The 21352-nt window shown below is 45.9% G+C and overlaps 1 protein-coding gene across 1 annotated transcript; it reads left to right on the top strand.

Moving 5' to 3' along the window:
* The first annotated feature begins 8365 nt into the window (after nt 1-8365).
* On the top strand, nt 8366-20670 carry LOC146628484 (transcription factor 7-like 1-A). The gene is made up of 12 exons (XM_085357867.1): nt 8366-9196; nt 9287-9356; nt 10490-10629; nt 16134-16211; nt 16875-16992; nt 17074-17158; nt 17784-17858; nt 18500-18643; nt 18745-18910; nt 19621-19728; nt 19803-19851; nt 19932-20670. The coding sequence occupies exons 1-12, from the start codon at nt 9020-9022 to the stop codon at nt 20462-20464; spliced, it is 1743 nt and encodes a 580-aa protein (XP_085213993.1). The 5' UTR covers nt 8366-9019; the 3' UTR covers nt 20465-20670.
* The last annotated feature ends 682 nt before the right edge of the window (nt 20671-21352 follow it).

Below are 21352 nucleotides of genomic sequence, written 5' to 3'. Positions count from 1 at the left end.
CAATATTTATCTAAAACAAAAGTTTACTCTAAATTGATGTTGTACAGTAAAAATGTTTTATGTTTTCTCCCTAAAGTGTATGTAAATATCTGGTTACAAATGTGAATATCCTGCTTTGTACTGAAATCCCTCTTGTTTTGCATAGAAATATACTGAACAACATACAAAGCATAATATATAAAATAACATTTACCTGAGTTTTTTCTTTGAAAGAAGCCTCTAATGTCCATTCTTATATTTCAGTGCATTACTGAAACCGATTTAGTCGGGGAGGGTAAGAACTGAAAATATGAAATAAACACACGTAAGCTAAGACTCTCTAAAAAAAAATAGCATTTGTTCGGCTTTTCATTTCGCCATTTGTTGATTCACTTGAAGAGCAAGTAACGTAATATTGGTCAAGTGATCAGTTTGATATCAATCTTTCGTGATGCACCGTCATATTTACATTATTTGTACGGTACGAATGATTTGCTTTGGTACCTGCTCAAACTTTAGCTCTCCTTAGTATGGCTGGCTCCGTTTCTCCAACAGTGCACTCACAGGCAGCAGCTGCCCCGCCCCCTCGCTCAGTCGCTTAGTGCCTGAGCTCGGATCATACCAATATCAGGGGGGATTCACGCACAGTCGTAAATTCCCACAGTGTGCACTATGTGCTTCGAATATTGTGTGTACTTTTTGTTTTATACAGTTGTCAGCCAGGCATCTAACTATGAAAAAATTACACTCCAAAAGACCCCGGGCTTCTGACAAAACAACCCGGGCTTAAGCCCAGTAAGCCTCCCCCACGCTCCGCCCCTGGTGTTAACATCCTACACAGGTCAATGAATAGATTTTTTTCCTACATTTTCATTGTAAGTGGGCTAAGGCAGTTAATTAAAAGTAGTCTAACATAAGTGTAAAGGCTGTAATTTGATTATTTTAATAAACCATGTAACTTGGATGGATTAGATGCCGGCGTGACCACAGTGCACACGTCTGCTGTTGCTCACAGTGGTCCAGGAGACCGCTCAGGGAGTTTGTGTGTTCGCTCAGACACATGAAAAATTAGAGGGAACATTGCCCACCACATGTATTCCTGCACCAAACCATCTCTGAAATACTGCACTTTTCATTCCCGGTGTAAAGTGCCGATTATTTATAAAAGGTGTTAAATAACTCAGTATAGGATTACTTTCAATGTATTTGTTCATATCACGCCATGTTTTTAAGTAAGTATCAATCATTACTTTGTTATGTTTTTTAATATATTTACTCACTAGTTCGCTTAGGAGATTAAATGGCGAACATGTCCAGGCTTCTAGGGGGTTCTCTGTCTCTTTTAGATATGCGTGGATCCATTCATGTATAACTCTACTATGACATGACCAGTTATACAGCAAAATGTTAGGAAAGGCAAGACCCCCTTTATCTTTGGGCAGCTGTAACGTTTTCCCCTCCAAATAAACCTTGACAGATCTTTTTCAATTTCTTTTACAATTTTTTTGGTAAGAGTTATCGGGAGCATTTGTAAAGGATATAAAAGCCGTGGCAACACATTCATTTTAATTTAATTTATTCTCCCCATCCAGGAGACCAGGAGATCCATCCATCTAGAAAAATCTTGTTTGACACTGTTTCAATACACTTTTTATATTAGGTGAAATGTGTATCCCCAAGTACTTAAATCAAGAACCCGACCAGGTAAATGGGATGTTGCATGTCACAGGCAAATTTCCCAGTGGCATAGCAATAGTTTTGGTCATATTAACCTTATACCCGGACAAATATCCAAAAGTTTCTGTAATAGATAATACAGAGGGTATAGAATCCTGGGGATTGGTGACAAACAGCAGAACATCGTCTGCGTATAGTAACATTTTAAATTCAAATCCTTGAATTAGGTATCCAGATATACTTTGATTATTTCTAATGGCCTCAGCCAGTGGTTCAATTACTAAAGCGAAAATTAATGGGGAAATCGGGTCCCCCTGTCTTGTTGATCTCTGTAAACAGAATTCTGATGATTTAATACCATTAACTACAAGACATGCTCTTGGGGTGAGATATAACAATCTGATCATGTCTATAAACCCCTTGCCCAAGCCATATTTCTCCATTAAAGCAAACATATAAGTCCACTCAACGCGGTCAAAAGCTTTTTCCGCATCAAGTGATACAACAAGTCCTTGTGTTTTGGTTACATTGGAGTGTTCTATAATATTCAGTAATTTTCTCATGTTTGTAATTGATTCTCTATTCTTGATAAAGCCCGTCTGATCTGCCTTAATAAGCTTAGGTATATAATTCTCTAGTCTGCTGGACAATATTTTAGACAAAAGTTTGCTGTCAACATTTATTAAACTAGCTGACTGATTCTGATTCTTGGACCTCACTGGAGAAGCTTTACATGATTTAGAGTCGAGAATAATCGTTCTTTATGATCCTCTGTCTAAAACAAGCTCCTGAGTAGGAGTCAGCTTTCTTTTCATGCTGACAGGCTTTTTTTTTTAAATGCTCTTTTTTTCTAGAGTGAATATTGGCCTTGAAAACAATGAACACCTGACAGCAAACCTTCAAACATTAACGGCCTGGAGGCCAACACAGTCACCTGACGATATGGCTGCTGTCCTGTTAACTGCACTATCAGAGCCTCCAAGCTGGCTTAGCTCCAGCTTTGGTGTGCTGTTAAATTTGAGGACTGTGATCGGATGTGATTGATCAGCAGGTCTGTGGGTGCAGATTCTCATGTGAACACCTCCACAAACAAGAATGAGCTTGTTTCTGGGCAGAACGCTAACACCAAGGCTCAAAGATACTTCCAAAACCAGTGAGTGGAGTCAGGAGAGAAGTCACTGAGAGTTGAGCTCACTGCGTCATTTAAAAGTTATGTGCTTCAACCCTGAACTCTGACCTTCAGCATGGCTGCAGTCACTGGGGAGCCTGATCTGGGGTCCAGCAGAACGGAGGAAAGAAAGAGCTCCAGCTGCAGACTCAACTGGCAGCTGTTTCCTCCTCTGCGCCCCACTGTCGATGACATCATTTCTCAGACACTTCATACACGCGCGCGCACACACACAAATGCTGCTCAGCGTGGTGTCTGAGGCTTCCATGCAGCCACTTAGAGAAACCCTCAGAGAGGAAGTTTCTGACTTTCACAGTAAATTAGTCCAGGGGGTGATGAAACGGCTGGAGTTCGGCTGTTACGATTCCTCTGTTTCTGGGCTGTGACGAGCTCAGAGCAGCACAAACACTCACAGATGAGCTGATAAACTCACCTGAGCTCTGCCAGACGTCCTCAATCTGCTGCAGTTTAATCTGCAGACGGCTGACAGAGGGAACGGGAGCCCACTTACCCCCTGAGTCCGAGGGAGGAGGAGTAGATGTTTAGACTTAAACTTTGGAAAAATGTCAAAGCCCACAGCTGTGAATTTAAAGAGCTGTGTAATAAATAGGATGAAGCTAAATCTCCACGTGTTGATGTTCCCTAGCTGTTTTTAATCTGCTCCCTGCGAGGCAGACACTCAGGGTTCAGGTGTTTTTTTCAACTCTTGGCTCAGTATGATGTCACACAAACAGGATATCCCTATATAAAGTGAGGTTTCCCCTCACCTGCTACACCTGCTTTATGCCAGCGGCCTCACAAACACCAGAAGTGACATCACAGCTGAAGATAGAGCTCTGCGGTTGTGTCTGTCTTGGCCACCATCTCGGCAGTATGTGAGGAGCTCAGAGGTTACAGAGGTTCTGCCCTGCTGGAAACCTTCTGCAGAAAACTTCCATAGAAACTTTCTCTCTCGTTTTCTTCTCCTGGATCAATGCTGCTTCACTTATTGTGACATGCTCACGGCCATGAAGCCCCACCTGCAGTCCAACCCTCTGTTTGTGAGGGGGAGCCAGTCAAAAGATAGGGGGAGGAGCTAAAACAGCTAGTGTAAGACAGGCTGCACTGAGGCCCAGGATCACATAAAAAAGAATTATTTTGAGCTGTGATCATGCAAAGCTGCCCTGAGGAGCCTGAGAGCAAACATGCATTCTGCTGTCAGTGATGAACGCTGTGGCTGCTTGAGGTTTAGGAAAACATATTTGCAACACCAAATTCAATGGCTTTGACCTTTTTCAGTTTCACTTCTGTATTTTCACCCACATGCACACTCAGACTTCCCAAATTTAACATTTGTCCTCAGAGCACCATCAGGATGAGCTCATCTCTGTGTGAGAAACCTTTAGCTTTATTTGTGGGTTTGTATCATGACACTCCACGCTGTTCTTTTTCTGGCTTTCAGTAAAAGTCAAAATGTGCTGCTTCCACATTTGACCTCAAATGTCTGGAAAGTTTTATTCTTTTATTTAAAGTGACTGTCAGATTAAAGTGCACAGCTCCAGACTCTCTCACAGAGCACCTGTGAATCATGCACACCTCAAATCTCTCATTCTGGCTCTTGGTGTAGCTCTGGTTTAAAACAAGCTGTTTAGACTCCACCCTCTTAAACTCAACTTTCTTTTGATTGGCCGCCACTCACAAACGGAAACCATGAGCTGCATGTGCGCAGAGCCTCTCCCTCTCCTAACAGCTGTGCCTTCCAGCTGTGGGCTGCTCTCTGAAGCTGCTGGTTTGTCTTGTGGTTGAGTTAAACTTCAGCTCTGTTTGTCAGAGTAATCTGTAATCTGGAGTTTTTGGGCTCTCTGCTGAAAGCTGCAGCTGGTAAAACAATGAGTTTGAGTGAGAAACCTCAGCAGATGTTTTCAGCCTGTTAGGATCCATCATCTGTGGATCTGATCGAGAGCTTTAGTTTGAAATAGCAGCAGACACTTCCTTCACTGCATGTCCTCACTAAGCTCCAACACTTTCAGAGTCTTCTTTCTCTGAGGAAGAAGTCAGAGAGCATGAGCACATCTGAAGGGGGGAGGATACACCGGGGTGTCTGCTTTCATCAGCAGGAAGCGGGGTTACGGACCTGAAGCCCTGTAAGGGTTCAGGTCTGATTCCTGGCCCTGTTTGGCTGTAGCAGCTGAAACTCGAGCAGCTGTGCATCAGCAGGAGGATCACAGCGAGGCTCCCCAGGGCTCTCCAGGCCCGCATACCGCCGCTCAGTCGTAACCACAGAGGCTGCCTCCCACTGCAGCCCGCGTCGTGAACCCGGTGACCCCGAGGACCCCGAGGACCGGGACCAGACACATATGTCTAACTCTACACGGTCGTGGGTGTGTGCTGAGCTTCCAGAGCGTCTCGGTGAGGAGGAAATCCCTCTTTTGTTTCCAAGGAAGTGGAGTGTGTGCTGTGTGTGAAGGAGGGTGAAGTGTGGCCGAGAGACGCTCAATAACGAGCTGCGCTCTGAGAAAGCAGCCACTTCCTCTGGCACAAGCAGGCTCACTCAGTGAGGACGAGAGGCTTAATCTGAGTTATGTTAGATGATGAACACATGTTCACTACTGTGTTAGCATATCCTCACAAGCACAGCTTTAACACACACACACACACAAGGACTCTTAAATATTTATCGATTATTTATTGAACATTCGATGAATCGGTGTGATTCTGTCAACAGGCTCAGGACCAGCTGTGTGTGTGTGTGTGTGTGTGTGTGTGTGTGTGTGTGTGTGTGTGTGTGTGTGTGTGTGTGTGTGTGTGTGTGGCTGCCTGCGTGTGTGTGTGTGTGTGTGTGTGTGTGTGTGTGTGTGTGTGTGTGTGTGAGTGAGTGAGTGTCTGCTTGTGTGTGTTCTAAGTGATAAAATTATTATTATAATAATCCAGTGATTAAGAAAAGGATGAAATCAAAAACAACAGGAGCTGCTCAGCTTTGCATGATTCACAGTTCAAAATAATTCTTCTTTGCATTATTCTGCACCTTCAAACAAGAAGCAAAAATTCTGAGTGAAATGCAAAGTCATAGATTATTAATTTATGCATGCATGCTTCATATAAACTGAATGTATACAAGCCAACATTAAATGTATGGTTTCACTACTACAGGTAATTTTACATGCTGAGCATCTCTGTGATAAGCTGAGTGTTTGGATCACTGCAGCCTCACTGGGACTCCTGAACACACACTGAACTCAGTATTCAACACTCTGCTCGTGGTTAACATCACACAGTATTAACGTGTCCAGTCAAAGTCGGGAATTTTGAGCGATTCGCCTGTAGTCAGAAGGATGCAGACGGAGGGATATGTGTGGTTCAGAGTCCTGTTTGGGAGTTTAAACTATTTAAAGAAGAGAAGAATCCCAGCATGCGTTGTTAAGTCTCCTCAGTGTGTGTGTGTGTGTGTGTGTGTGTGTGTGTGTGTGTGTGTGTGTGTGTCCAGACTCAGGGATGTGTGGATGTGTTTATGATGGAAACAGGCTCTTTGTCTTTAATGAGAGCTGATTTAACAGAGGCAGCCTGTCATTAACGTGAAGGTAGTCTCTGTGAGGCCTCTGTATCACTCACATACTCAGTGTGTCTCTGCTTGGTCCTCAGACTTCCTCTGCAGAGAGCTGCTGTAATCTCAACATGCATGACCGTAATCTGCATGGTGCGAGGAGGGGGGACAAAGAGAGCCTAGAAAATGAGGAAAAAACAAACAAAAAGACAGAGGGGGAGGGGAAGGGGTGGGGGCAGTGGGGCCACCATGCTGCTCTCCACAGGGAGCACAGCAGAACTGTGAGTGGGCAGTAATGAGTGTGTTCAGTTTTTTGGGATGGGATAGTACATGCCTCCTGCTCTGCTTCATCAGCACAGACAGACAGGCTGGAAACAATAATCAGCTCCTCAGCCCGGCTCTGCTGATGATAGCTTATTTTCTTTTTCCCATCAAACCCGAAGCTCCAAACCGGCCCTAAACGCATCCCAACGTTTCACAAACACACGCGCAGCGCTCGGGCCAAAACGGTTCTGCCTTCTAGAACCACAACCCATCACTGTGCTCATGTGCAGCAGAAACTGATACCGGACAGACGGTATCGGTGTGCCAGCTGTTTTTACCTCGTTTCCTCCAATCCAGATCCACACGATCCCACTGAAACAGAGACCTGTGAGCTGCAGCTCCTCTTCCGTCCAGCAGAGACAGCAGTGAGTCCGTCCCAATAGACTCCTAATTTTAAAGCATTTATACAACTTGCGCCATTCACCAATTTATTATTCCTACACTCACCTGTTTAAATTGGATTAAGGCTTAAAGTTTGCATTACTACAGCCGTGGCCCCTTTGGCAGGTTGATGGTGACACAGGTGGCTCTAGCTGCTAGCTGTCTGCTAACTGGACCTCTGGACCATGTTTGTGGCTCTCGGAGCCTTTTGGAGCATTTTTAATGGCATCATGAGGCCAATAAAATGGCTGCTGTGAAGTTACTGTACTAACAGACCATCCAAGAGCTCCCGCTGGGCTCATAACACTTTTATATATGTGGGGGCGACATTTGGACAGGTACAGCTCTAATTAACAGACTTTCACTCATCCAACCCGGATTTCAGACTCTCTGGAAAGTCTGCTCCCAATATTGTTTATACAGATACCTGCTGAGATGAAGACAGCAGACAGCTAGCAGCCACAGCCGCCTGTGTCTGTAGTATTAAATGTTTGTAGTTTTTGTCCGCAAATAATCACTACCTTTTGATTAGCCTTGTCTCATGCTTTCGTGCTTTGTGGTAGATCTTTGTTCTGTCTTCACTGAGATATTTGAATGCTAATCAATAAAAATCAAATCAAAATCAAAATCAAACTACTACCTGAGCGGGACATAAAGTGGATATGGAGACTTCAACATAAAAGTTTTGCCTTGTGAAAGATGTTAACTGCAACCCTGACTTTTACTTTGAAGGTGAACTTTCTCTATTTCCAGTTTACATCCCATTTTTTACAGTTTTGCTACTACTTAGGTAGTAGTTAGTGAATATTGGCAGACAAACAAGAAAAATATATTTTTGAGACTCAAAATGTGGTCTTAGTATTGGGGTTATGATATGAAAACAAGTGTGTGTGTATATATGTATGTTTGCTGTAAACGCGTTTATTTCTGCTGTAAATGTCGGACACGTTAACACGGGAGTGTATGGGGGCTGACCCGCCGCTGGCGCCCCTGCTGGCCGCTGGAGGAGCTGCAGAGTGCGGAATTTGAGGCCCGGGGTCTGTGCTCGGCATCTGCGGTGGAAGTGTGTCCCGTTTCAGTCCGTGAGGGCACAAAGTGTCGAACTGCTCCTTTAAACTCTGAAAGTCTCCTTTTCTCCGTGTGAACTCCTCCTCCTCTGCGCGCAGATAGGATCAACCTGTTGTGCCTGATCCAGGATCAGCTCAGCCCGCGGCCCCGTGCACCCGGCTCCGGTGAACTGATCCGGGGCCAGTGCAGGTCCCCTGCTCCTCCAGCCTCCACCCCCGCAGTCTTTTCCTTCCACTCCACTTGAGTGCAGCCCGTCTCCGTTCCCACGCCTCCAGTGATCGTCTTGAATCAGCAAACTGCGCGATATGCGGAAACGAGCAGAGTAAAACCGCAGCGGTGTGCGGAATTATGCACGTTTCAGAGCGGACTAACGATGCAGGGATCACCGTGGGCAGGCCTTCCACTTTCTCCGCTGGAGCAGTAACTGCACACAGGGGGGACATGAACTTTTCGGGCTTGCTTATTAAGATGTCGACGGTCCGTCCGTGAAGGATTTAAAATTCTAGTTTCATGTTTGGTGGGACGGGGTGTTTTAAAATCATTGAAGCATCTGTGGCTGAGACTTTGCTTTTGTAAGGAGGTTTTTCTTGGAGGAGCTCGGCTGAAGGAGGACCGCGCTCCTCAGGAATTCGACGCCTGAAGCTGAAGTGTCCGTGAACGCCGCACGGAGCTAGCTAGCATGTAAGCTAGCTGTTGGGGGAGTTTTCTGTTTATTTAACGGTTTAAACGGATAGAAAAAGCCGTTAAGTTGGCGTTAACGCTGACTTTGAGGAGGTCCCGCACAGTTGACCTTAGCTAACTACTTTCCTGGGAGAGGGCTTCGGTGTTCCGGGACTTTTGTGTACTAACTGCGAGTTAGCCCTTAAGTCGCTTCTAGTGTTAGCCGTCGTTAGCGTCCAGCCATGCCGCAGCTGAGCCGGGAGGACGGCGACGACCTGGGAGCCAGCGACGAGCTCATCGCCTTCAAAGACGAAGGTGAGCAGGAGGAGAAGCGCAACGTGTCCGCCGAGCGAGATCTGGACGACGTCAAGTCCTCCCTGGTCAACGAGTCAGAGACCAACAGCAGCTCGGACTCAGAGGTGAGTCAAAGCGGGGCCACAGCGGGGCAGCCGGGACCCCAGCGGGCTATCGGCGCTGTGTTTACCCTCCCCGTGTGCTCCTCTGTGCAGGCAGACCGGCGCCCCGAGCCCCGTCCAGGTGTGGTGAGCAGGGGCAGGCAGAGCCAGCTGAGCGAGGAAGGTAAGAGCCACAGTGCTGCTTTATGAAGTTTATGAGCCCGCTGGGAGGGAGATGGTCTCCAGCAGCAGAACACCTGGACACGGAGCTCTGTGTACCTGAGACCAGGTGAAACCTCCAAGAGACACACCTGTAAGAGTCCAGGTGTTTCTGGGTACTTTATTGACATAATCCTCTATTGTCATTTAGATTTGTTTTATTTCTAGCCCTATTTTACACCCATGTTTCTGTATTTGTAAACATGTCTGACCTTTCTTATTAATATTTTAAGCACATTTTTTCTGCATTTAAAGGATAATGCCACATTTATGTTTACATTATTTATATAAATATTTCTGGGTGTCTCAGAGAGCTATTAGCAGTTATATTTACAAACACTTATTATGTTTATTTGCTATATATTTTAGTTCATTGCAAATATTTTGACTGTTTTAATTGTTTTAGAAAATTTTATTGGGTTAATGTAATTTCTTGGACAACTTGACTTGTCTTCATGTATTTGCTCCTGACTTTGTTGGAATCTTATTTTAATTATATTGAGTGTGTTTCATGTCTTTTAGACATTTAAGTACATTTGGAATGTAACATTTTATATTAAATTTAATGTAATATATACAAAATAATAAATATTAATTAAAATTATTGTTTTATATTTAAATATTAATATTATTTCTCATGCATATTTCTGTCATATAATGTTTGTTTATTTTTTTTAAATATTAATCATTTTGGGGGGGTTTAAATTTTTGCTACAAATATTCAGTATTTTATATCTCTCTCATTGGCTCTTTTAGAACACTTTATTTATTTTAATTAGATATTTTAGTAATGATAAATTACTTAAAAGAAATTTTTCATTAGCTTGATTTAAATTTTGTTTTTGGCATTGATTTATTTTAGCCGACATTTTTGTGCTTACACGTGTAAGCTTCCTGCTTCCAGCAGTGCGGTGAAGTCAGAGGGTGTTTGGCATCGTAAATTCCTGATCTTAATCAGAATGAGGGTTTCACTGGAGATGCAGCTGATTAATAATCTGATTCAGGTCTTGGGCTGTAAAAGCTGAACTGAATGTGAGCCTGAACTTGAACTGGTCTCAGGTCAGCGTGCACTGTTGATCCTTTTTATCTATTTCTCAGCTCTGAGGAAGCAGCAGCGTGATGGAGGCGTCCTCCAGCCCTCGCCCTACGTCGGGTACCCGTTCTTCATGTTCCCTGACCTCGGGAACCTCTGCAGCCCGTACCTCGCCAATGGAGCCCTGACGGCAGGTGCCCGAACGGTAAGACGCAGACACAGAGATGCTGAAAGTGTTTTTTCATTTGGCTTTCATTTTTCATTTTCATTCAGATTTTAATTACTTTTTTTTTTTTTTAGATTTTTGTCAATGCTATCTGAAAAACATAAAATGTTATCTATAGAATTTTAAATTTTATTATTGAATTTTTTAAATAGATTTTCTGTTTTTCAAATATTTTATCAATTTGAGCATTTTTATTTATTTGTTTATTTATTTATTTACTTTTTTAGGTGATTTATTTTTAGATGTGTACTTACAGTTGGTACAGCTCAGTCACGCTCATGCACATGAAGCCATTCACGTGACACACTTTAACACGACAGAAGGCCGCAGCAGAGACGAAAATCACGCTGACTCACCTGAAGGCTGCGTGCACGAGCGTGTGTGTGCGCGCGCGCGTGTGTGGTTGGGCAGGTCGAGCTCAGTGACGAGCTGCAGATTAGCTGCTGTAGCTTGGGGTTGGCGAGCTGGGATTAGAGGTTAATGCAGTGTGACGGTGAGGGGCTCTGATCTGAATGCTGCTCTTGGGTAGAGGCGGGGCTTAAAGCAAACCATGGTTACAGAGCAAAGTGGATGATGACGAGAAGGTGGTTTTACGGTTGTTCAGCCTGATCTGGAAGTTTGTGATGCGGTTTAAAAAGAGTCGATATGACAGACTGGAGGAAAGATGGATGCTGTTTTAGGGACCACTGTGTTGGGAGGGCAGAGTTGTCCAGTTGTTATCCTGGCACCAGAGGTGGAGGATGATTGGTGCCACTCCCTGAGGTTGTCACAAATAAATCATTTTCCCCCTGAGGCCACATTTCATGTCAGTTTTACAGCCGAGTATTCCCAGGAACCCAGGTCTGGGGTTTCTTTCCTTCTCCTGTGTGTTTAAAGTCTGAAAGCTCTCAGGTGGGTTTGTTATTGTTATCATTACCCGAGAGCTGGTTAGCTAAGTCGCAGTTCGGCCTCCGGCTACTGAAACGTCTTTTGACAGAAACACTGAGAAAAGAGCATCAGGATAAAACTGACTCCGCAGTGGATTTCAGGTTCAGAAAAATTTCATTTTTGTAATTTCTCTTCAAATTATTTTACATGTGTGATAACCAAAAGTGGGTTATGTTCATTGTTGAGATTACACAAGACAGCAAAGGAAGCCTTTATGCAGCTGTTGAAAGACCAGAGCCGGGTCCAGGTGTCGGGTACGAGCCACACCTGCAGTCTGGTGATGCTGCTCAGGTGTGAAAGAGCACAGGTATCTCTGCTCTGCTCACAGTTCAGACCTCCTGCACCCCTCTCAGGCTACGTCCACACTAGCACAGATAGATTTGAAAACAGCGTTTTTGTCTGAAAACGCTCCGCGTCTACACTTGCGTTTTCAGTCGTTTTCACAGAGTTGTGCGTCCACATTGAAACGGCCCAAAACGCTTATGTTCCAGTCCTGCGCATTCGCAAAAGTGAGTGAGAATTAAAGAATTTGAAGAAAAGCTACCTGGAGCATGTACAAACTGATATTAATCTTTTTTTAGGGCTGTCAAAATTGAGAGCAATCAAAGCAACTGCTGTATAATGCCCTCCGCTATCTTTGTTTAGTTGGTCACATGACTAAAATGCGTCATCGTTTTAGAAAGTCTGCATTTTCCAGTGTCCACACTGCGACTGGACAGCTCCGTTTTGAAATGTATGCGTTTTCGAGAGCGTTTTCAAAACGCTGCATTTTTCCTTGAGGAAAACGCCGTCTCAGTGTGGACAGGAGGCCGAAACGGAGAGAAAACGATGCGTTTTCAAACAAAAACGCATTAGTGTGGACGTAGCCTCAGTGTTTTGGAGGAGCAGGAGGAGGAGGTGTGCCTGGCAGTCTGAGGGCGGGTCAGAGGCTGTCATTAATCGGGCACTGCAAACATGCGCATGTGCGCGCACACACACACACACACACACACACACTGCATACATAGACACTGCAAATACACTAGCTTCAAGGATCTGAAAGAAGGTGTGTGTGTGTGTGTGTGTGTGTGTGTGTGTGTGTGGGGTAATTTGAGCGTGTCAGTCCTGTTTTTTGGTAACACGTGCATGTTGATACATGCGAATATCTCCATTTAAAGCTGCCCACACACTCAGGCCCTTTGCAGGTTAGTGCATAGACTGTATACAAAAGATTGATGGGGCACTGTGACATCATCATTGGTGTTTAAACTGGTGATTTATAAACACCACCTGGCAGACACAGGACACGCTGGAGAGATTATATCTCTCAGCTGGCCTGGGAACGCCTTGGTGTTCTCCCGGACAAGCTGGAGGAGGTGGCTGGGGAGAGGGAGGTCTGGGCTTTCTCTGCTTGTGCTGTTGTGCTGCTGCCCACGCAACTGGTCCCGGATAAGCAGAAGAGGATGGATGGATTTATAAACACGTGACAGGAGAGCAGGTTTGGAAGCATGTTCATGTCTGCTGTACTGTCTTGATGATGTTCAGTCAGCCAGTCCCAAAAAAGTGAATGTGTTCATCTACACATGAATTTTCAGTCACTCATCCAAGTGACCAATCATTTCTCCCAAAGTTGGACATTTCAGTGTGGGCCTCGCCTGCTGGCCGTCAGAGGAACTGCAGCTTTCCGACTTTAATCTTTTAGCCTGAGGTTACAGCTGGTTCTCCACCTGCTCTGTGGGGTGGTGTCTGAATGTCTGCATAGAAGCCTCTGCAGAACAGAAAACAACACGATGATTATATTTTTATTATATCTATATTTTTGTGTGAGCTTTGGATTTAATCCCAACTTGAACCAGTTTAACCAGTCTGATGTGCTGTTTTCAGTGTCTCTGTTTTGAGTTGAATCTCAGACCTGTGGGGACACGCTGGTGAAGTGTTGGTGATTCTTATTTTACACACAGAGCTTCTCGTCTGTTTGCAGTGCTGTAATCAGCATCTGACTGATTGGCTGAGATGGCTTGCAGTCAGTCACACCTGAGCTGTAGTGAATGGAAGCAGGAGGACCGAGGGGGCTGGGCTTTAAAAGGTTGTTGATAAAGCCGGCCGTGTGTGTGTGTGTGTGTGTGTGTGTGTGTGTGTGTGTGTTTAGTTAAAGTTGGTCCCTCTCAGCAGGCCAGACAGTCCCACAGCTCCTTTGTTTTCCTTCATATTGTCTGCAGAGTCTTAAAATACCAGGAGGACAACCTGTTTAAACACCCTCACACACAGAGGGACACACACACTAACGCACACTAACACACAGTCACACACACACAGTTCTGCTTTCTTCACTGTGTTCCTGTACACAGAACAGAAACAGTTTATTCCCAAACGTGGAGGAAACAGGAAGTTCTTGCTGCTCGCTGCAGATCTGGGTCAGACTGATGGTTCATGACACACACTCTGACATCATCAAACTGAAGGAGTCTCCTTCATCTGATCCCGAGACAGAACACGGACCATCAGGACCAGAACAGGAAGACAAGGCAGCAGCTTGATAGGTGTCTTCACCTCCCAGACTCAGATCAGCAGTCAGGGTGGACTGCTCCTCCCAACCTCGCCCTCCAGGAAACGAAGGCCATTACATCCATAAGAAAAGACCACAGCACCATGGTTCTGCTTCAGCCAATCATCGCTCCAGAATAACCTCCAACAGCTGGACAGCGAAAACCACCTCGACCACAATCACTGCCTCCTCCATCCCACAGCACGGTGTAGGTGGACCCCCAGAGACCTACAGAAAGGAGCTCCATTCAGGCTGGAATTGCAGGTTGAGGTGGAGCATCTTCAGGACCCTAAAAGCAGCTGGATGACTAAGCAACTGACGCAGCTGAGCTGTGGACGTAAGTCAGGCCAAACATGTCTGCTGTGCGCCGTGAGCCAACGCTTCTGAATCCACCCAGGGCATCCTGCCACCATCAGCACGCCTCTTTTTCACTCAGGGTTACGCAGCACTACTTCCCTGAGAGGGGGAGGGGTCTGCTTTGTTTATTTTGGAGTGCCTTGGTAACCCTGAGGTTGGACTCTGGAAGGAAGCTGCCGTCATTCTTCTACCCGGAGATCGCAGCAAGTCATGGAGATGTTCAGACTCTACTGCTCTGGCTAGTCTGCAACAGAAAGTCCTACTCAGTAACTTCCTGTTATGTTATGACACTGCCTACCACTAGGTGTTGCACCGCTCTGTGTAAACAAGCGAGGCGGAAAGTGAGACGATGCAAAGGAAGTCATCTCACTGCAGTGTGTGTGTGTGTGTGTGTGTGTGTGTGTGTGTGTTTACATGCTTGTTACAGAGCGTGGGAGCAGATAAGAGCTGTGTTCTTATTGGTGGTTCATGGTGTTTTGTGGACTTTGAGCACGTACTGCTCACCTGCTCAGGTGCTTGGTGGTGATGTCACTGCAGTCCAGAAGGCACATCAGTCACAGTGGTCCTGTGGTTAAGGGTCAGGGATCACAGCTGATTGGAGGACTGAGCACCTGGGGTCTGTTTACATTTGATAAAGTGAGGGGGATGGGGGTGTGAGTTTGTGGAAGGGGTGGGGTCAGAACAACTTTGGTTTAGATCTAATCTGTCCCTCTTCTTCCTCCTGTGTAAGCCAGGTCATTGGTCCATTCATCAGTGGGTGTGGCCCTGTGTTGGTGTTTCTGGTGTGCAGGAATGTAAACATGCGTCACAAAGTGCGTTGTCTCATCTTGGTGTCAGTGTTTCCTGCAACACTGACACACAGAGCTTCAGATCAACACACCTGGACAGGTCACACCATCACCTCCATCACTGCACATTATCAGCATTCACCTGAACATCCAGGTGGGTCAGAGTGTTTCAGTGCAGCTGTTAAAGTAAAGATGCACCGTGTGTGTTCAGAGCCCGGACACACACACACTTTGGTGCCGCTGCAGCAGTGAGTTTGTTCATCCTGATGTGAGGAAACGAGGTGTCCAGATGGTGTAATATGACTTCCTGTGAGCTGTTCTCCTGCAGACATGAACCTGATCTGTGAACGTGTTCTTGGACACACGTGTTGAAGCTTCACTTGGATGAAAACAGAAGTGGGAGTGTCGGGTTCTCCCTGTGTGGCGTTGCTCAGACGAGGCTTAGGTGAAACGTGTCTGAGCAGCTTTCGTTCCAGCATTGATGGAGTTTGGTCAGTTATGACAGAGCTGCTGGAACACGCGGTGCTCAGCCAGCTTAGCTAAAGTCTGCAAAAGTCTGACCTTTCAGTTCCTCCACCAATAAGTTTGCTTCGTTTTCATAAGATGGGCGACCTCGGTGATGAGTTTACATTTCACGGTGAGTTTGAGGCCGGAGGCTGCTCCTGTGGGCGTTCTGTGGATTAGTCCGACCTGCTGGGAGGAAACTCAGACGTGGCCTTCAGCAAAGACTTTATTAGGCTGAGGAAGATGATTTCCTTCGGGCTTTAATCCCTTCATCCAGATTTGTGTCAGTGCTGGGATTACTGGTAAATATTGCAGAGAAATCATGACCAACGTGTGTGTGTGTGTGTGTGTGTGTGTGTGTGTGTGTGTGTGTGTCTCCACAGTACCTGCCCTTTCAGTGGCCGCTGCTCGACGTCCCAGGAAGAGCATCCGTCAGAGACACAGCGACTCCCTCACACCTGGTAAGAGCTTAGAGATGAAACTAACATCAGCTCCGTCCTGATTGGTTCTCAGGCAGGTGGAGGATGATGTTTCTCCAGTTTATCATGTTGTCATGGAGATAGTCACTGATTCAACATGTGAGGTTAAAACAAGCCGGACTGTGCTCCTTCTCATCCTCACCATCACCACGCTGTAAATCAGGGCGATGTGCACAGCCTCTTATGGAGAGTGCACTTATTTATTTACTGCCCCGATCAGCTGCTCGGCCTTTGTAGTTGTAGTGCGCCCTCTGGTGGACAAACACAGCCATTTCATCCATCTCTTCTTCACTTCTTTGAGTTTCATTCTTCTGATGTTGCAGTTTTAATGATATCCTGGTGGATCTGCATACAGAAGAGCCGTCAGAAAGCTTTAATCCGATCATTCTGTTCTTCCAGCTCTGCGCTAATCCCGCTAACTGCTTCCCTATTACTGAGTCACCCTCACATAGCAGTATTACAGTAATGTCACAGGTAGAGTCAGACCAAGGCCTGGGTCGGGGAGTCGCCCTGAAGCATCAGTAACACGAAGAGCTGTTTATAAGAAAATAATCTGTCCTTCCTCTGATACAATAATCCAGAACCCTGAGATTATAATCTCATATTCATCTTTGCCTCTTAGCTGCTGTCTCTGTCCATTTGCAGTCCAGCAGTGTGCCGATAGTGCAGCATCCCCACGTGTCCCACCTCCACCCACTGCTGTCCTATAGCCCCGAGGCCTTCTCCCCACCGAGGACCTCACCTGGCTTCTCTCCTGAAGCAGGTAAGCGGCATCCCTGCCTCCATCTTTAATCCTGTGGGCATGATGGTGAAGCTGAAGCATGAAGCTGAGTTGTCTCTGCAGCAGGGGTGTCCCGGTCTCCTCACGCCTCCTGCTACCCGGTCTCCCCCGGAGCCATGCCTCAGATCCCACACCCTCTGGGATGGCTGTGAGTACCACACACACACACACACAAACACACACATACACACACACACGGTTCAGGGTTTCCATGGTAATCTCACAATTCCATCACAGCCCTCAGAGGAAACAATGATGCTGTTTCTGAGGGCAGAGAAAAAAACTCAGTCACATGGAAGCACAGAAGAAATGTACTGAAGTACCACTGCTGACATGGATCACTGATGCTCTGCAGTGACCCTTTCAGCCAATCAGAGCTGAGCTCTTCTGGCACAGTTATGAATGAGGAAGCGACAGAGCGAGTGCGAGGAGCTGAACTTTCTGTTTGTTGATCCAGTTCAACCTGAAGGCTCCCACCGACCAGGAAGTCATAAAAACACGGCATCACGACGATTCATGTGAAACCTGCCGTACCTGTACAATCAGCTGCTGAATAACACAGGCTCGTGTTTACCTAAAACTGGTAAAAGCTGGAGAATCAGAGCAATGCTTCCAGGAAAAGCCCCGGCCTTAAACACTGAGGGGACACGCCCACCTCCTCGGCCGTCCTCATCGGCAGATCCAGTCGTGGGGCTGGCGAGAGGTTTCTGCACACGTTACACGGCTGTCAGCTAACAAGAAGTCCTCACATCTGCTCGTGTTTCTGTCTGCAGGCAGGGCCAGCATATGTACCCCATGGCCGGGGGCTTCTCGCCGGCAGCACTCGCCATGAACGCCTCCATGTCGAGGTAAGTGACCGAGACTAAACACGCCGTTTTGATGCTCATGTGTATTTTGAATCAGCTCCACCTGCTCACTGCGGCTGAAGTGAAGCGTGATCCTCGCACCTTATCGCCTCATGTCAGAGTTCCTCGTATTACTCCTCAGGCTTCAGGACACCTTGAGGGATCACGATGTTGTGTTAGCAAAGTAAAAGCTTTACATTTCGAGTCAGTTTGGATTATTGTGGGTTTATTTTGTTAAAATGACAAATAAACAAAATAAAACAAAACCTAAAGAAAAAAAATCCAGATTCATATTTTAAAAACAGGTGAGCCAGGCCAGTTTTCTCACATTGTTGAAAGTGTTATAGCTCAAGCTGATTTAATTAACATATATTATCCTGGACTCTTCAGGGCAAAGTAGGTGTTAAAATAAACATGTCCATATTTAATGCAGTTTCTTCTTTGTTGTCGTCTCATTTTCTATTCTGCGTGCTTTATTTCACTGTTGGAATTCAACAATATACCAACTGTATACCATTCATAAACCATTCTGTCTGTGTGACGCTTTTATTAGTACATGCTCAGATATGGGACGTAGCAGCACTCCTTGAATTGTTGCTTTGTTAATGATCCAGTAGTATTTAACCTTTCCCTGTTCTGTTCAGTCTGGTGTCGAGCAGCTTCTCTCCTCGCTTGGTGCCCACCCCTCAGTTGTCCGTCCCCCACCCCGCCATCGTCCGCACCAGAGTCAAGCAGGAGCCTGAAAGTGATAGCTGCGACGAAGGCGGGGCCAGCAGCGTTCAGCCAAGGTAAAAATAAATGGCCTCACAGTTTAATTCCAGCAGCTGCTCCTCCCACCCATTTTGTCACCAAGGTTACACTCACCCGTCTCACGCCTGTGTCCCCACAGGAAGGCGACGCCTGAAACAAAGCGCGAGGGCGACGAGGACAAAAAGCTGCACATCAAGAAGCCGCTGAACGCCTTTATGCTGTACATGAGGGAGGAGCGGCCCAAAGTGGTCGCCATGTGCAAAGTGAAGGAGAGCTCGTCCATCAACCAGATCCTCGGACAGAGGGTACTGCACCAGGGGGCGGAGCTTAATTTTTAGTCTAATGTCTTTACGCATTTTAACGTTCCAGACACATTTTATTCACATATTCATGTTCAAATATTCATGTTTTCATATTTACATTTATTTCACATTTAAAATGTAAAATGATTGACAGCTGTGATGTTTTCAGAATAAATCAAGTTTTTATTCTTGATTCATAAATCAAGACAATTATGAATAAAATAAATTTTAATAATTAAGTTGTCATTTGGACAGAAAGTTGGAGGTCAGAGGTCACTCTTAGTGACATTATGGAGAAAGTGATGTCAGGTGTAGCGTCATAAAGCCGTCGGGATGAATTGAAGAAACTGAAGTTCAGAAAGGATCAAATCAGTTTCATGTTTGAGATTTAAACTTTATCAAAATTACATAAAGGAAAGTTGTAAGATTCTCTGAATCATCAAACATTCAAAGTTATGATGAAATCATTTCATCACAGCTAAAATAATGGTAAAGTCATGTGATGAGGTAGATTGTCCCTTCTTGATCCTACTTCCTGTTAAAAGAGGGTTCTTCCTCCTCACTGTGGCCGAGTCCTGCAGGGCTGTAAATAAATATAAGTATATATAAATAAGTTTAGATTGAATCTGATTGGTGGGTTGTTTGTTTGTTTGTTTTCCGTGTTCGTGGATTCGTCATTTTTCACGTGTGTGCTGTGTTTTTTCCGTCCTCAGTGGCACTCACTGACGAAGGACGAGCAGGCCAAATACTACGAGCTGGCACGCCAAGAGAGGCTCCTGCACTCCAAGCTTTACCCCGGCTGGTCGGCCAGAGACAACTATGTGAGTATGAAAGTCGCGTGATCATGTGTCACATGTTCGTGTCAGCTGACGTGCTCACGGCTCGTTTCCTGCAGGGGAAGAAGAAGAAGAGGAAGAGGGCGAGGATGGAGATGAAGCTCGAAGGTGAGGCAATGTTTGCTGTTTTCTTTGTGACGATGTAGAAAATGTCACAATGATGTCACTTTTGTGCGTCTGCTCCTCAGTTGCCGCGGCGGCACCGTCAGACAACTTCCCCCCGCAGCTGAAGAGGCCTCGTGTCTCCGTGGGAGCCGAGGACCCACCGCCGCCTCCACCGCACACACAGACTGCACACGCGCGCCATCACCTGACGCAGCCGCACACCGTCTCTCACCTGACACACACCCACCTGTCACAGGCGAGCCCCGCCTCCTCCTTGGACTCTCCCGCGACTCCCACCACGTCGCTGGCCTCGCCCGCTGCCCCGGCGCCGACGCACACGGAGCACACACACTCGTCGTCCTTCAGTGGGCACACGTCACCGTACCCCGAGCAGCTGCAGCCGCTCTCCCTTACCACCAAGCCCCAGCGGCCACCACTGTCCCTGAACCGCGCCACCATCACCACGGGCCCCTCCACGCCCTCCTCCAACACCGCCTCGTCCCCTCCACAACGGCCCCCTCCTCTACGCTCTCAGCCTTTCCTGGCCCCGCCTCCTACCTCTTCGAGCTCTCACGGTGCCTTAACTCAGCAGCTCCGAAGAACCAATCAGCCGTGACGAACGGCGTGAGAAAAATATAAATTCTGACCTCGTTTTTACCGCCACTGTTTTTTATGCTCTTTTCTATCCGTGTCATGTTTGTACGAGAATAAAAGGACGTGTAATTGGTCAATATTTGACTGCACCTCGGACTCCAAGGAACTATTTTTACACTTTTTCAGGAAGTAACGTGAGGGGGCGGGGCTTAGTTTGTTTAACATGCTTTTTTTACCTGGTAGTTTTGAGTGTAAACAGATTTCCTGTTTCCTCCTCTTTGTCAATAAACCTTCACTCAGCTCTCACCTGAAGTTTCAGAGCTCTCTGTGTGCAGCGTCCGACAGGCTCTGACTCTGGGGTCAAAGATCATCATCGAAACATCACGCCCCATTGTTTTTATCTCGTTTACTGTTTGCAGCAGATTATCCGAGTCCCTATGGAATCAGAGTCAGGAATATTTTGAAAGAATCAAGCCTAGATAATGTCCGACATTGACGTCATGAATTATAAAGAAAACGAGCTTCATCTCTGAGACTAAACAAGAAAAATAAAGGTGCACACATACACGGTACTTTACTACACGCAGGCTTTTTCTTTGTTGCTTCCAGAGTTTCAGTGTTTTATGTGTAGACGAAGGAAAAAGAAAACTTGGCCTCTGTGCCGTGTTTTTGGATCAAGCTGAATTATTTGTTGGATATGGTTATGTCACCACCTACTGCTCTGTCCAGCTCCACAGACCTTGAGGTTATTTTTTTGTTTTGGTTTTATGAGGACAAAAACATTTTCCAAAACTAATTTGGGAAAAATAATAAACTCGTGTACATGTGGTCATAGCCTTGATTCCACTGACGTTAATGTCTTGGAAAGATTTAGGAAAAAGGTTTTGAGAAACACTCAGCAAAAGAAAAT

Source organism: Diplotaxodon limnothrissa, linkage group LG7 (genome assembly GCF_057381915.1).
Source record: "Diplotaxodon limnothrissa isolate DT_005_m linkage group LG7, D_limnothrissa_male_GT1.1, whole genome shotgun sequence".
NCBI classification, from domain to species: Eukaryota; Metazoa; Chordata; class Actinopteri; order Cichliformes; family Cichlidae; genus Diplotaxodon; species Diplotaxodon limnothrissa.
Note: the sequence above shows the minus strand (reverse complement) of the source record. Positions and strands in the feature narration are given on the sequence as shown.